The sequence below is a fragment of the Globicephala melas genome, chromosome Y (assembly GCF_963455315.2).
Source record: "Globicephala melas chromosome Y, mGloMel1.2, whole genome shotgun sequence".
NCBI classification, from domain to species: Eukaryota; Metazoa; Chordata; class Mammalia; order Artiodactyla; family Delphinidae; genus Globicephala; species Globicephala melas.
This window is the reverse complement of record NC_083336.1, coordinates 4,122,240-4,134,913: the sequence shown is the minus strand read 5'-3', so window position 1 is coordinate 4,134,913 and position 12,674 is coordinate 4,122,240. Positions and strand designations below refer to the sequence as shown.

The 12,674-nt window shown below is 41.6% G+C and overlaps 1 protein-coding gene across 1 annotated transcript in view; it reads left to right on the top strand.

The window, feature by feature from the left end:
* The window catches only part of LOC132594646 (testis-specific Y-encoded protein 3-like), a 43,164-nt gene extending 32,607 nt beyond the window's left edge, over positions 1-10,557 (top strand). The window contains exons 6-7 of the mRNA XM_070044765.1: positions 9,779-10,016; positions 10,534-10,557. Of these exons, the coding sequence (XP_069900866.1) occupies positions 9,779-10,016; positions 10,534-10,557 (262 nt within the window). The remainder of the gene's footprint in view (positions 1-9,778; positions 10,017-10,533) is intronic.
* The last annotated feature ends 2,117 nt before the right edge of the window (positions 10,558-12,674 follow it).

Sequence of the window (12,674 nt, the reverse complement as noted above, 5' to 3'; positions counted from 1 at the left end):
TGGGAGAGGTGACATAATAAAGAATGACTGAGAGTTTCTGCATGTTGAATAGTCAGAGGACATTGTCCAGAAGTGCCTGGGTGATGGGAAGAATGAGCTAGACCCCAGGGAGACAAGCGTTCCAGGCAGAGGGAGGAGCACAAGTAAATGTGTGATGTGAAAACAGACTTCTGTTCAGAGTAAAAACTAGCTTACTTGTCTGGGAGTGTAGTGAGTAAAAGAGGAGAGGATTTAAAGATAAGGTAGATTTTATTTACTTAACTTTTATTGTTTTCACTTTTAATCCAGGCCAGGAAATTTGCTTTTTATCTTAAGCATTTGGTGTATTTTAAACAGAGTAGTGACACTGTCACCTTCACCTTTAAATGCTTTTTAGAAGATCACTCTGGCTCCTTGTGTGGAGAAAGCATTTTAAAGAGGATGTAAAAAGAGGATTCAGGCGACTGTTACACTCAAGGATTATAAGGATTTGGAGCAGTGTGGAGTTCAAGAAAGTAAGACACATCTGGATGCATTTTGTACATCGAATGACGGGAATTGAAAATCGTGGATTGAAAATGAGGAAACAAAAATCAGAGCTAATGGTAGAAAGAATTTGGCGCTTCAGCAACTAAATGGCTAAATGGTGACCTTTATAGATCTGGAGAAGAAAGGAAATGGTATAGGATTGAGGATGGGTTGGAATTCAGAGTTTGTTTTGAGATCCTGATGTTGAGATTCCCATTACACAAGTAGGAGGAGATGTCGCGTCTGAACTTAAGGGATTTGTTCCCATATACGTGGTATTTAACAGTATTAAACTGCAGTTCCACGGCAGACATTTGTAAGGTAGAAGGGAAAAGGACCCCAAAGAGATCCCTAGGAGTTCTATAACATTTAATTATTGAGCCACCAGGCAGGGGCTCTTAAAGGAGACGGAGAAGGAGAAAGGAAAGCCAACCAAAAAAAAAGATTCGAAAAGCAGAGAGTGTTTACCCCCGTGGAATGCTGCTCAGCCATCGGTCCTGACATGTCACGTCTGCAAGAGCAAAGCAGTAATCGTTGGATTTGAGGACTAGCAGGGGTGCTGCCCGGGAGCTTGAGAGGTTTAGTGTAGCTGGGATGCTGAGAAGTAAAGCCAGAATTGTGTGGGAGAATATGGAGTTAGGAAAACAGAGACTGAAGATAGCCCATTCAGTATGTTTTGATTTGACGGAGAACCAAAGATGTGTCCTCTCGGGAAGAAGACGTGGTGGTGGTTAGGGCATTGTTGGACAGGGGCCTGGTAATTGTGCTGCAGCACTTCAGCCTTCCACCAAAATGGGACCAAGCTCATCCAGAAAGACTCTTGGACGTACCTACAAGTCATGTTTGATAAGGTCACCCTTGACCATTCAAGTTGACGTGCAAACTAATCAGATCACAGATGTGTTCCTCCATCCATTTTCACTGCCTGCCTTTCCCTTACAAAGCCTAACTTGTATCTAAAGCCATTCTTGAACCCACCTTATCTGACACTCAGACTTCCCCAACCACAAAGCTTCCTACTGGCCATTCAGCTTGAAATCTGCAGACAGGAGATATAGAACCTCTTAAAGCAAGCGGGTCCACCTTTGAGATCCCTGCTGTCAAATTCTTCCTAATGGATCGTCCCTCAGTAACTCACACCTGTTCTGGTTCTGACTGAATGGTTAGGAATACATGAAATCCCTACTCGATATATCTATCCTTCAAATATTTGAAAACTGCTATCTTACTTTTTGGAGTTAATTTTCTTCACTTTTGTGCATTATGTTTTAACAATACAAATTCTTGCAAGGCTCAGTTCAGCTCTACTGTTCTCTAAGTGTATGGGCTTTGCTGTTGCTGATCTCCTCACAATGTGTGATGTTCACCACAGAATTCAGACAACAGGAAGGGACCAACTGGTACACATATAGTGGTCCATGGCCCCCACCATAATTTCTACACAAAAGTGAAGCCCTAGAAACGGAGGAAATACAGCTCCTAAAGATACTTGTAAGCAATAGACATACTGATTTCTAGAAAGATTTAACATTGCTTTCAGGGTTTAGAAGGCCAAAATAAAGTTTTTTAAACTCTGCAAATAATATGTTGTGGGAATTAAAAAAAATCCTGGAAATTTGTATGCTTTGAGGAGTCTTATATGATGTAAATGAAATCAGTTCCCGACCAGGCTGGGTTCCACTGCCAGTCATGTTTGCATCCTGCATTGTCCCCAGAGTGTAGCCCAATCTTTGAATTGGGAGACCCTGAGCCTTTGGAAGTGAGAACTGTGTACAGTGACAGCATGTGTGGTGGCACATGGAGGCTCTGTTGACAAGTAGTCAGTTCAGTAGCTATACTTTTGTACATAACCTAAGAGAATCGGTTTGTTAAAAATATATGTATTTCTGTGTCAAACGACATCTTGAGTATAATAAAAATATGTTAGGCAGGCAAAGAAACATAAGGAACAGGCTTGTTCTATATCTGTAATACGAGTATGGCCCAGGAGGACGTATGACCAGGGACTGGAACTGCTCTAGATGTTATGCTGTAGGACGTATTTTTCTTGGCATGGGAGTGAAAGCTGTGCTAGGTAATACTTAACTCTGACTCATCTTTGCAGTAATTGGAAGATTACTAAGAAGATGTCCATGTGGCGTAAACTTCAGACAAGCGTGTAGGTGAAGCCAGTGACTAACGTTTATAAGTGCACGTGTGGCTGAGAACGCTAGTGGTCTGCATTGGGAGGATTATAGATCTGTAAGAGCCTTGACAGCACAAAACAGTTTCTTCTGGGAATAAACAGTGGGAAAAGTCCCATAGTTTATGCTTTTAAAGAATATAGTAAATGCAAGGGAAACGAGAGGGAACATTAGAAAAATATATATTTATATCCAAGCTGCCAATCATTATTGAGTATAATTTTTGCAGTCAAATGTTGTATGTATGTATTTTGGAAACACATAGAAGGTTCATTCTGCTGCCTATGGAGTCCTCTTAACAAATTGCATGTAGAACTTTGGCAGGAATGTTGTACTAAATTGTTCAAGTGGGCAATTCAGTGAAAAAGAATGTGGCCTAATTAACATATTGAGGTATCTTCAACCTTACTAAAATTTACAGAATCGATAACTTAACAATAAAATGTCACCTCTGGAGTATTCATTTTTTAAATATGGAAAGGTAATATCCTTACTGGGAAGTTGCAGTGAGATGGTCTCTCTTCTACAATCTTAGTGGAAGTGTAAATTGATACTACATTTTAGAAAGCATTTTGGTAATGTCTAGTAAAATTGTAAATATTATGTGCTTCATAACCTGGCATTTCTTTTGTTTTGTTTTGTTTTTTTGCGGTACGCGGGCCTCTCACTGTTGTGACCTCTCCCGCTGCGGAGCACAGGCTCAGCGGCCATGGCTCACGGGCCTAGCTGCTCCGCGGAATGTGGGATCTTCCCGGACCGGGGCACAAACCCGTGTCCCCTGCATCGGCAGGTGGACTCTCAACCACTGCGCCACCAGGGAAGCCCTGGCATTTCTGATTTTAGCAATTTATACTCTAGAAATATTTCCTCAAGTCTAAAAAAATATATACAAGAAGTGAACACTGTGTATATTAGCGACATGTTAGGAATAACTCATCAAATATAATAAATTGCTGCATACTTTTATAAGAAACTACTATACCGTGCTTAAAAAGAATGATGGGATAGTTGTATTTCTTAACATGGAATATTGTGCAAGCAGAATAGCCATAAGAAAGCGACATTTTGCCATACGTGAGACAAAAATTTTAGAATAGCTAAAATAAAACGTCAATTTTTGTACAAGGCGTAATTTACTTTTTATAAAAATTTTATACACACTTGTATATTCAGAAGGAAAAATCAAAGAAATATTCAGAATGTTAGGCAGTAGTAATTTATTAGGTACCGCACCAATTTGGGAGACTTCCACTCTTTTAATACGTGAGTGGATTTTGTAATGCTTGAATTTGGATGGTTTTTATACACTCTAATCAGGAGAAATGTAACAATGTTAGAAAACAATAGGAATTAAAGGAAGAATAAATTAGTATATTTTTATTTCTATCCAAGTCACCTCTGGGACGGTGTCCACAGCCCTCTGGCTGGTCTGGTGATTCTCCTCCTTCTGATCTTATCTCTCACTTTTCCGTCCATGAATCTTGGTATTTAGTCAGGCTGCTCTGACCTACTCTGTGTTTAAAAAATCGGATTTGCACAAGCTCCCATCCTTATTTCTGTAGGTGCCAGGCTCTCCTTAACACATGGTATTGACTGAAGGACCAAGGGTGACATAACACTCATCGACATTCGTCCACTGGAATACATTAGCACTGTCACATCACTGACGTAAATTCCTAGGACTCTTACAGACTAAACAACAGCAATTACAACAAGCAGACGGATTTCACAGGCCAGTGTGTGCTCAGATCCATATCTGCTTTGCTGACAGGTCAAAATACTGTTGAGTTTCTATGCTTCCACAAACTGGGAAACTAAAGAGTTTCTTTTTTTTTTATTTTTCATACCACCATGCTTGGTTCACACTTGGTATTCCATGTAACGGATTTATCTTAGAGGTTCCAAATCGCAAAGTCAGTGGAGGGAGGAGAGATACAGAAAGAAGCTACTATTTCTCATTTCGTAATTTAATAAAATATGAGAACAGAACTTCAGTTTTTACTTTGACTCTTTACAAAGCTTTGGGAATAACCACTGTCTACTTCTGCTCTTGGCAAGTAACCCTACAGCATCCCTGGGCTACCCTACGGCTGCCACAAACAACACTGCTTGCAAAGATCATATCCACCTTACATCTGGCCCTTCTTTTTGTTCCTGAAAGCTTGTATTCCTGATGTGCTATCCCAAATACACTCTCTTTCTCTATAGATTATTATTGTTATTGTTATCATTATGATTATTGCCAAGTCTCTGACATGTCGTTTTGCCATGTAGATTTTGTTTTGTGAAGAGAAATGTGGGAAATGAAACACTCCAAGCAACAGAGACACTTAATTTTCAAGGGCATCTGGAAAATTCACTGAGGTAGGTCATATTTGGGGCCACACAATAAATTTCAGTAACTTTAAAGGATTTAAGTCATTCAAATTATGTTTTCTGGTTACAGCAGAATTAAATCAGGTATCCAGTAATTTGTAAAGTATGCCAGAATTTGAAGTTAGACAATAAACTCCTCAGCAGTACCTGGGTCCAAAGAAATCACAAGACAAATTAGAATATGTTTTGAATTTAACAGAAATGAGCAACAATGTATGAAAATTTGTGGGATGCAATAAAAGCAGAACAGAAGGAAGTGTACAGCTTTCATTTTGCTTTTTTTAATGAGAAAGGAAGGTCTCACATTAGTGAGCTAAAGCTTCCTCCAGGAGAAACCAGGGAAGGAATAACAGATGAAATCAAAACCTGGCAGAAGAAAGTCAGTGAAAAAGATATTATAAGAAATCAATGAAAATGAAAACAGAAAACCACCAGAGGAAATCAGTATGCCAAAATCTGGTTTCCTGGAAAGATCAATAAAAATGATAAACGTTCTAATCAGAATGGTCAAGAATAAAAGAGAGAAGACATGAATTACCAATAGCAAGCAAGAAAGATACTATACCACTAACGATTCTACAGATGCTAGGAGGACACAATAAAAGTGTTATGCCAGTGAATTAGATAACATAGGTAAGGTAAAAATAATCCTGAAAAATTACCCAGTCAGTCAAGGGAAAAGAGATGACCTGACTGACTCTGCCTATTGGAAACATAGATTTCGAAGTTTAAAAAAATTTCCACAAAAATGATACCAGGTACAGAGAGCTACACTATTGTATTCTACCTAACATTTAGGAATGGAAAAATAATAATGCCACCAATCCTAACAAATTCTTCCACAACTTAGAAAGGGGGGGGGGACACTTCTAAACTCAGTTTAAGACCTTTGCCTAATCTGTATTGAAATGTGAAAAGAGACATTTCAAGAAATGAAATTATCTTTATAAACATAGATGTGGATTTGAAATATGGATCAAGGGGCAATAGTGGTTGAATATTAGCTTTCCATAGGTCCCTAGTTCTGAATTAGTTTAGAAGTTTCTCCCCTCTTTCCACTAACGCTTAACAGCAACCACAGCATGAGTGTAGAAACAGATAGTGTGTTGGATGTAATCTGGGGTTAGCCATTTGCACATCAGCGTAAAAGAAATGTGTGTGTGTATGTGTGTACGTGTCCTTAAAGCATACGCTGGCCTCTCTCTGCCCTTCAGTAACTCCATCCTCTGGAAGGTGGAGTGGGTTAGCTGATGGATGCGTTTGGTAGGAATCACTGAGCAGGTACAGCTTGGCTTCATCCTTCCTCCCTCGGGAACCGTCCTGTCCGCAGAAAGCGCGTGCTCTCGTCTGCAACCCCAAGCTGCACATTGTAGAGAAGTCCACAGCTTTTGGAGGAAGCTCGCCCTGGTCCAGCACACTGGAAGTAGTGATAAGCCTGCAAACTTTGAATTCAGTATGAGCACGGACGTCTTTCTAACAGAAGTAACTAAGCCACATTTAATGATGATGTTGATTTGTGCACTTCTGTATCTGCATGTTTTATTTTACAGCTTGCTCTGTAACGGGTTCATGAAGAACAGTCCAACTCCTAGGGACCCCTCAGAGACCTCGGCAGTTGCTGAGAGCAGGAGTGATTTGGGACTAAGGAAGTTTATGGAAGCGTCAGGTGGATGGAGTGTTTATGAGTGATGTTTCCTCAAGAATAAGGAAGATGAGCAATGCTGGCAAGCATGAGGTAAAGAGGATCTAGATACCAGAATCTTGAGGGGGACGTGCTAAGAAGATTCTACTACAAAATGTGTGTGTGCGGGGCGTGGGTGGGGGTGGGGGTGAGGCGGGCGGGCGGTTTGAAAAGCACGCCCTTGGAGTTGAAGTTTGAGAAGAATAGGAGACTCGGAATCAGCTGCTAATGAACACAAGAGATCAAGGTCTCTGAATAAGGTTCTCTCTCAGAAAATAGTAAAATAATGCCAGTAGGTGAGTGAAGTTTTATGTCAGTTCTAAAATGGAATTATCTCCTTGGGACCTTGGCATTAACCTTTCAAATAAGAATACACGGTTATTGTTCACAGCATTGCTTCCATTCTATACTTACTTTTCACAGCTTTGGAACTTCTTTTTTGGTAGCCAGGGAAGTGAATTTAAACAATTTTTCTTTCGTTTTGCTTTTATCCTATTTTGAAAACTGGCTGTGTGTTTATGGCTTAGACTTTCAATCTGTCATTTCTCTTATAAAATTTGTACAGTGACACTGATGCCAGGTGTCAAGTCCTGCCACCTCTAAAATGCCACTGTTCAAACCAGCCGTCTTAACACAGGAGCCATAAGACTTTATTGTTCTGGGGGATTAAAAAATATCCTAGAGTCTTGGTGGGGCTTTTGAGGTCTTGCCATGAATTTGTAGTGATAGGCAAAACAAAGCGGGGATATTTCTGAAGAGTGGCACTTTAAAAACTCTTTTCCTTGCTCTGCTCCATTTTGGATAGGCAATGAAAATGTTTTCTGGGATGCCTTTTTCCAGATCTTACTGGAAAACCTTTCAGTGTTTTGTTGTGGAATATGATATCCGCTGTAGGCTTTTTGTAATGACCTTTGTTATGTTGAGGTAATTACTGTCTATTCCTACTTTCTTGAGAGCTTTTATCATGAAATGCAATTGAATTCTCCCAAATGCTTTTTCTGCATCTCTTGAGATAAGCATATGACTTTCACCTTCCATTCTGTCCATGTGGTTTGTCATATTAATCAATTTTCACATGTTGAAATATCCTTGCATCTCAGGGGTAAAATGCACTATATCATGGTGTAGGATCCTTTTACTGTGCTGTTGACTTCAGTTTGCTAGTGTTGTGTTGAGAACTTGCGCATCTGTGTTCATCAAGGATATTGCCTGTAGTTTTCTTTTCTCATGGCGTCTGACTTTGGTATCAGGGTAAGGCTGGCCTCATAAGATGAGTTTGGAAGTGTTCCCTTCTTCAATTTTTTGGAATAGTTGTGGAGTTAATTCTTCTTTAAATATATGATGGAATTCATATATATACATATATACATGAAAAATGTCACAGTATGTTATGTGATTTCTGGGGAAGCTTTGGATATTCTAATCAAGTTTCCAGGACCTCTTTAAGAATAGCTTGCCAAATGTAAGATCAAGCTTCTGGCATCACCCAGACTTGGTCTTGAGCAAATTATTAATAATTGAAGATAGAAATGTGTGGGATTAAAAGTAAAACTTTCTGGAAACAGAGTATCTGAAAGGCATCTGCAATTATTTGAAAGCAGCCTAACACCCCACAGCGAGTGCTGAGCTGTGCTGACCATGGGCAGGAGGTCTGAGCAGTAACAGAGGGCAGCGTGAATAAGATACCAGCCACCTGCCAGCTATACAGTGAAAACAGATGAAGGCTGCTGTGGGGATTTAGCAGAAGGCACTCAGCGCTGCAAGGGTTCCGGGCTTCAGCGTGTGCTTCACATTAAACTCTGTGCCAGAGGAGACTCTCAATCCCTAAGATCAGCCAAGTAGGAATAAAGTGAAATTGTCAATAGGATGCTGAATACATGAACACATTACTACATGTCAGATATGTAAGTAGAACCCAAAGGAACATATTGTATAAATCCTCCGAGAAATGACAGTAGAGAACAATGTAAGCAATAGCATGTTAAATTAGATTTTAATTTGAGGCTGAATGTCAAGAAAAATTTGTATGATTATCAAATTGAGCCTGATTTGCATAGTTCCTTAAAATTATATATATATATGTGTGTGTGTGTGTATAATATGTATGTCTATATATATGTATAATATATATACACACATATATATATACACACACATATGTATATATAGAGAGAGCGCGCGCGAGAGGCAGAGAGAGAGTATGTAATCAACTTAGCTGAGTTAAATTTATAAATATATATACAAATTTTACTCAGCTAACTTGATTAAATTTTTAAAAGTTGTAGCAGGCTTTGGGAAAATGCTAAAGTTTGAAGTTCAGCACGTTGTTGCACATATAAAACGGAAACAGACATTAAAAGCCCTGATATAGATGTGTATCCCCGTGTTAGCTTCTTAACGTGAGACTCACCTGCATTATGAAGCAGGGATTATAATCATTTTTCTCTTTTACAAAACTGTCCTGAGAAGCAGACATGGTAATATATATTCAGATCCTTGGAAAAGTTCTGTGCAGTTGTAGAGGGTCACTGAAATGACCCATGACCTTGCGTTATAGTTCTGAAATTTGCCATTTTTTGCCACCCTGTTTTTAAATCAAAGTGCTTGGCCCTTCAACAGCACCATAAGCTTTGTGAGGGAGAGCCCCGCCCCTATGAAGCCACAGTGACGGGGAAGGTAACCCGAGGCCTCGTCGTCACTGATCAGTTCAGGACCTCTATCTCCGGGGGATAAGACGGTGGCTTCTTCTGGGACTCACCCCGCTGAAGCTGTCGGAGATGCAGAGTCGCTGGGCTCACAGGCTGGGCTTGAAGCTGCCGCCGACCCTCTTCCCTCATGTGAGTAAGACCTGGGTTAAGTTTTAGCCTAATGGGTGCAGCCAAAGCTGACAGCTCAGCACAGGCCCCTGAGTCTGGTTTCTAACTCTACAAATGAACTGCAGAAAATGGCTTTGTCTTTTGAGTTGAAAAACAGGATCTTGAAACTTTCAGGTGAGACAGTGTGGTCTTGAATCATGTTTTTAATCCTCAAGTGTCCTGTCTTTTGAGTGTCAGAAGGCCCAGCCCTGGAAATTTGACATGAACAAGGAAAGGGGAAAAGCTGAAATGAAGGCCTACGCTGTCCTCAAATTAAATAGACTGGAGGAGGGGGATCCCCAGAAGGTTAAAGGCACCGAGGCCTCGTGGTTGGTCTGGGAGATGTCAGAAGGAGCCCCAAAGCAGGAGAGACTCCTCCAGGGGATGTTCTGGGAAACTCCACACTTAGAAGAGGTGAGGCAAGGGTAGAGCAGGATCCTGTAGCTCCATGGAAAGTCTTGGGAAAGAACGCACAAAGGCACCCAAGCCTGCTGAGGTCCAGAAGATGTGTCAGGTAGCATTAACAGCGCTGCCCACAGATTCCCAAGAGGAAGGTGGGAGGGTGAGGAGAGGGGTGACGTGCCCTGAGGACGCTCCCAGACTTGTGAATATGCCCGGTGAATTTTCACTGCCTAAAAGTCAAGGCTTAACAGCAACCGTAGGAATGATGTCATGGGGGTATAAAACTGATATGCTGAAAATTGTGGAAAGTGTTTTACCTTGTTGACTACGTGGCACCTGCTATAAGGCAGAAATAAATGCTGTAGGAAAAAATATGTATAGTTATAGAAAGATGAGGTTATATTTTGCATTATATGTGGCTTATAAAATTATATATGCTGGGATCCAGAAAGTATAGTGGTCTGGTATTGCCTTATTTTGTTTTAAGTGTTAAAGTTATGTTTTCACTGTGTTTCCTTTAACCTTTTAGGTACCAAATTTGAGGCACTTCTAAATTTAAAGGAGAGAACAAAAACAAATACACTGTCTTCACCAAGTGTCCAGATATGTAGTGCCAAGGTCTCATTTTTGTTCATTTCTAACACATTTCCTTTGACATTCTTTTGAAGAATCCCTGGAGAAACTGATAATTGATTATGTTAGTTTCCAAGTGCCCTTGTTCTCAGTACATTAAATGTATCTGAAAGAATGGTTTGCTTAGCGTCCCCCTCAAAGAGCCACCCCACCTAAAAAAATGTGTTTGCATTTTTATGTCTGCCCCATGGTGAGAAGAGGGAGGATGAGGGAATACTGTCTGCTGACCATGTAGTTCAGTGAATAATAAACTATTAGAGACACAGACTAGTTGAATCAACATTAAGATGTAAAAAGTGAATTAAATGATGGGAGAGAGCAGGAGAGTGGGAAGTCAGATGGAGCGGGACACAGAGACACTCAGACCAGCACATGGCACTTCCTGTGTGACCAGGACAGTCAGCACAAGAGAAGCCGCGTCAGCCTGGACCCTGGAAAGCTGGGATTCCAGTTTGTTCTTGAAATGACTTGCTAGTTCAGATTTCCCTGTGCATCCTTCCCAGGTGCATTTGAGGCTTTTTCTCTTGTTCCTCTGTGTCCTTGTAAGTGAGAGCTCAGCGTACACATGGCTGCATTTGTCCTAGTAGCATCTGTGTGCCCTCCTTTCCTAGGGGGTCTGGAGGGCCCTTCCCGGGCGGCCCCAAGACTCGCAGGTGATTCTCTTGGAACAGTGCTTGTCGGGAGCACTGAGTTCATCAAAGGGGGTAACATTTCTCAGGGTGATAACCCTTCCTCTGTGCTTTGACCGCACGTTCTGTTCTGTTCTCCTGTAAAGTAAGCTTCTCATATGATTCCATCAGAGTTAACGTGCATGCTACTCTGAATTCTCCCCCTCCTTCAGCAAGGAGACCTGAGCTGCTGCTGGGGGCAACTCAGGGACGGGCTGTACCTCGACTGGATGCATGTCCAGCAGTGTCCAAGATTAGTCTTTTATATACAAGCACAGAAGAGAATGAGTCAGAGACAGAGGCAGAAAGAGGGACCAGGAGACAGAGAGAGATGGGAGAGATAGACCAGAGAGACAGAGAGACAGAGACAGAGCCTGCACAATAAGCCTTCCTAACACCCCGGATGCCCCCTTTCCCCACACACTGGAAAATCCTCTTCCGTTTAGGTTTCACGTAGAGTTTAATTCCGAAAGGGGAAACAAACGTTACCAATACCACCTGGTGTACATATTAGTAAAGGTGTAAGATGCTCTTTTTACTTTGTTAAGAAAACATAATCGTATACTTGTGGTTTTGTTCTGCGGTTCCCAAGTGGGGCTGGGAACCCTGGAGAGAAGTTAAGCGTGTGACAATGCGAGGCGTGTCAAGAGTCTTTCTCATGAACACCTGGAGGAGGCCCAAGGGAAAGGGCTTGAGGGGGTGCACCGACTTCCCTTGTGTCTTCAGCGCTCAGTGATTCTAAACCAGCCGAGTAAGCCACCTAGGACTGCTAAAAAATTGTCCAAGTCTTCCCCTCCTTCACGGCAGCCCCCTGCCGCTGTGCTCTAGGAAGGTGGAGGGATCCATATACCAGCTCTTTGGAGAGCTTGTTCCTGCGTGGAGTCCGTGCATTTGAACTTCTTGAAATCTCAGCTCTCCGGTGGGCTCCAGTACAACTAAGCCTTCTGTAGATCGTTCAGCATTTTCTGTTGGTTTGTACAGGAGTGATGTTCTTCTGAAACGTTTCACCTCATGAATCCAAGGGCAACCCTGGGTTGGTTTTGAATTGGCAGCACATTTTGAATTTTGTCAGCATCCCCTCTGTCCAACCCTTGGTGGCCCCTGACCTCAGCGTTTCAGGCCGCGGCCCACGAGTCTGAGGGAAGATGCCCTTGGCACCTTCCACCGGCCACCGTTTCCAATTTCAACGTCCTCAGAACTAGGGAGACCTCCACTGCAGGTTTCCTTTGATGGGGCTCGATCTTGTCCTTGATGTTGGCCACATAGAACTTCAGTACCTTCCCTGTTATCTTCAAGCAGATTTTCTTAAACATGGTTTGTCCATTTTTTCTACTTTACTCACTGGAGGATTTTGTCTAAGTTAGCCCAC